Source organism: Limulus polyphemus, unplaced genomic scaffold, assembly GCF_000517525.1.
Source record: "Limulus polyphemus unplaced genomic scaffold, Limulus_polyphemus-2.1.2 Scaffold3471, whole genome shotgun sequence".
In the NCBI taxonomy this organism is placed as follows: domain Eukaryota; kingdom Metazoa; phylum Arthropoda; class Merostomata; order Xiphosura; family Limulidae; genus Limulus; species Limulus polyphemus.
The window spans coordinates 112,236-116,116 of record NW_013669081.1 but is presented as its reverse complement, the minus strand read 5'-3'; the positions used below and the strand labels follow the sequence as shown (position 1 = coordinate 116,116).

Below are 3,881 nucleotides of genomic sequence, written 5' to 3'. Positions count from 1 at the left end.
AAACCCGGTTTCTAGCGTTGTAAGTCCGCAGACATACCACTGTGCCACGGGGGGGGGCGTTCGGTAAACAGTATTCAATCATTAATTCCTGTAAGTAGGCGTGGACTGGCCTAATGAGATACCAGGAAAAATCCCGGTGGACTCCTTGGAAAAGTTCGTAGTTTCGTTATTTTTATGGACCCCTTCTAACTTTTTTCCGGTAAAATTATAAGAGTCCAGTCCGCCCCTGTCTGTAAACCATCTTGTTATCTTATAGTTGTTTAAAATTAAAACGGAAGTTAAACCCAGGCAACAAACGACTCAAAAATTATGCTCAGTGTGACGTCATACGATATCATACTGCTCATTACAGAACTTCTCATCACTTGTTTCGAGTCCCCTTACGAAAGTTCTTACGGCTGTAGTATCTCTCAATACGCATGCATCTATCTGGTACTGTATTTATTACGTTATCCATCACCATAGCTACTTCATTTGCTCAGTGTGACGTCATACGATATCATACTGCTCATTACAGAACTTCTCATGACTTGTTTCGAGTCCCCTTACGAAAGTTCTTACGGCTGCTGTAGTATCTCTCAATACGCATGCATCTATCTGGTACTGTATTTATTATGTTATCCATCACCATAGCTACTTCATTTGGAGGCAGTAGGTGACTATCATGGAAGATGTGACTGTTCGGGTAATTAATGACTGTCACTGATTGCTACTAGATTTTAATTAATCCTCAGAAGCTATATTGGGTAAACCGTTTATTTACGTTTCGCGCCACTTCCTTTCCTACAGCACTGAGACTGTGGAGTATTCTGGTTCTCGGGAACGAACATCACATCTAAGTAACATCACAAATAATCTTATCGCACTACGTTGCTGTATAAGAAATCAATGTTATTGGCAATCTAACTGTAAGAACTGTTCTGGCACTTTCCTCGAAACTTTCTCTATTAATTAAACTTATTGACTATGTAAAGAATATATATTTAACGGAAGCACATCTTTAACTGTAATATATATTTAACGAAAGCACATCTTTAACTGTAATATATATTTAACGGAAGCACATCTTTAGCTGTAATATATATTTAACGGAAGTACATTTTTAACTGTAATATATATTTAACGGAAACACATCTTTAACTGTAATATATATTTAACGGAAGCACATCTTCAACTATAATATATATTTAACGGAATCACATCTTTAACTGTAATATATATTTAACGGAATCACATCTTTAACTGTAATATATATTTAACGGAATCACATCTTTAACTGTAATATATATTTAACGGAATCACATCTTTAACTGTAATATATATTTAACGGAAGCACATCTTTTTAACTGTATTGTAGTTCCCTTTATTTACTTCCATTCCCTGGTTAAACGATTCATATGCGAGATGTACACAAAACGGCCGGGTCAAATAACCATGGACACAGCCGTCCCTTGGTCAAATAACCATAGACACAGCCGTCCCTTGGTCAAATAACCATAGACACAGCCGTCCCTTGGTCAAATAACCATATACACGGCCATCCCTTGGTCAAATAACCATATACACAACTGTCCCTTGATCAAATAACCATAGACACAGCCGTTCCTTGGTCAAATAACCATGGACACAGCCGTCCCTTGGTCAGATAACCGTAGACACAGCCGTCCCTTGGTCAAATAACCATGCACACAGCCGTCCCTTGGAACTACTCACCATTGACCATACACCCACAACTGAAAGTGTTGAACGTATTCTTATGTGATTTTTATAACATTTTTGAGGATTGAAATTCGCTATTGAAAACTTAAGAAAACTGGAGTTTCACCTTGTAATTGTTGTAATCTTTCCTCTTATAACCATTTCATACTTATGTTCAATAACAAAACTTACCTACGATCCATAATTGTCTAATCACAACACATATTTCGATAGCAAAGCACGTTTTGTTTGATTGCTGTTAAATATAAAGTTACGCAGTGGGCGATCTGATCTCTGCTAACTACGAGGATAGACGCCCAATTTTTACCGTTATAAGTTCTCAAACTTACTGTTGACCGGAGGTGGGAGGCAGTTGAATACTAACCGTGCAGACAAGAGAACAATACATGCATTTTAAGTACTTTTTTTTCTGTTTTAGTTGTTTGTTGCTGAAATTAAACATTCTACGCTGTTAAAACATGTACATCTCTCTTTTTAAGCTAAATCACGTTGAATTATATTTTAAAGTACTGAAACTTTTCTTTTCTGTAGGCCTAATGATCTGAAGGCTTAATGTTCGAGCTTGTAATAAGCCAATAAACACGCTCCGCACTTTCAGCTGTAGGTGCGTTATAAGAGTGTCAGACAGTCCCGCTATTCGATTATCAATAGCCGTGCAGAAGTCAGGTGTTACTCGCTTGTTGTTCTCTCTCTCTCCCTCTCTTTGGTCAAAAGTTCTAAATAAAAGACGACTACGTCTGAACCTTATGGTCTTTGACCTGTACATTTAACCTATGGTTCGCATTACTTAATGTTACCCTATAATTTCGATATATTAAGCACTTCTAAGCTAAATGAAATCCCAATATGATTTCAATACAAGCAATCTTTTAACATTTCTACGTTGCCAATGTCTTTCCCTTTTATTGTCACGTGTCCACAACTGTGTACCAATTAAACAGTCTTGCTATATAATGAGGTTTGTTAAGACGACGCCGACGTCAGCAATAGAGGAGTGTAGAACACAACCGAAGAGTACGAAGGTTTAATTATTCAGTTGACGTACAAGACAAATGATATACGATCCTTTAGTTTAGCTCGTCACATATAGGCAGACAAAGATCATTTGGTAAGCAAGCTAAATTACTTTAACTAAAAAGTACTTCGTCCTGGAAATAATGAACGTACACTTGATACGGCTCAACCAGCTGCTACGAAGTGAATGTATTAACCTTTCTCCGTATTAGGCTGTCATGGCTAGTGAAGAGCTTTCTTATACGTTTAACACAAGGTTATACCTCAACGTTACTGTTCTGAAAGAGAACTTAGACAAAAGTTATATTTCATAGTTAAGTGATTTTATCGATATAGCGTTAATTTTGTTATTATTGCGGGTTTGGTTTATTAATAATCCGTACCGTTGAGAGTTGATGTGTTAGTTAATTACTGTTTCGTTTTTTGTCTTTTCTTTACAGTTTTGGGAGGACTACAAACTCAGGTGGGATCCGAAGGAATATGGCGGTGTGGATATGCTCCACGTGCCTTCTGACCATATATGGAAACCTGACATTGTTTTATATAATAAGTGAGTAATGACGTAACGCGTACATAATAAAATGGGTTGGTAAATATTTAGCACTAGGATGAAACTTACACCTCTGAAAAACAAACAGGAAAAAAGCAACTTATGAGCTTGGCTTGTAGTTGTTGTTTTGTACTAGTTGTTCTGATGAGCTTCTTAACGTTATTGGATTAGCTGTTTCTAATCAAATCCACTGTCAATAACCACTTTGCTCACTATTGGATACAAGTTACGTAAGTTTAACAGTTATCCACTGATAATAACCACTTTACTCGCCATTGGATACAAGTTACGTGAGTTTAACAGTTATCAACTGATAATAACCACTTTGCTCACTATTGGATACAAGTTACGTAAGTTTAACAGTTATCCACTGTTAATAACCACTTTACTCGCCATTGGATACAAGTTACGTAAGTTTAACAGTTATCCACTGATAATAACCACTTTACTCGCCATTGGATACAAGTTACGTAAGTTTAACAGTTATCCACTGATAATAACCACTTTACTCGCCATTGGATACAAGTTACGTAAGTTTAACAGTTATCCACTGATAATAACCACTTTACTCGCCATTGGATACAAGTTACGTTAGTTT

The 3,881-nt window shown here is 36.7% G+C and overlaps 1 protein-coding gene across 1 annotated transcript in view; it reads left to right on the top strand.

Annotated features, from left to right (window-relative positions):
* LOC106469410 (acetylcholine receptor subunit alpha-like) overlaps positions 1–3,881 on the top strand; it is a gene marked incomplete at its 5' end in the record, with an annotated part of 21,266 nt that overhangs the window by 3,422 nt on the left and 13,963 nt on the right. The window contains one exon of the mRNA XM_022397922.1: positions 3,174–3,283. Within this exon, the coding sequence (XP_022253630.1) occupies positions 3,174–3,283 (110 nt within the window). The remainder of the gene's footprint in view (positions 1–3,173; positions 3,284–3,881) is intronic.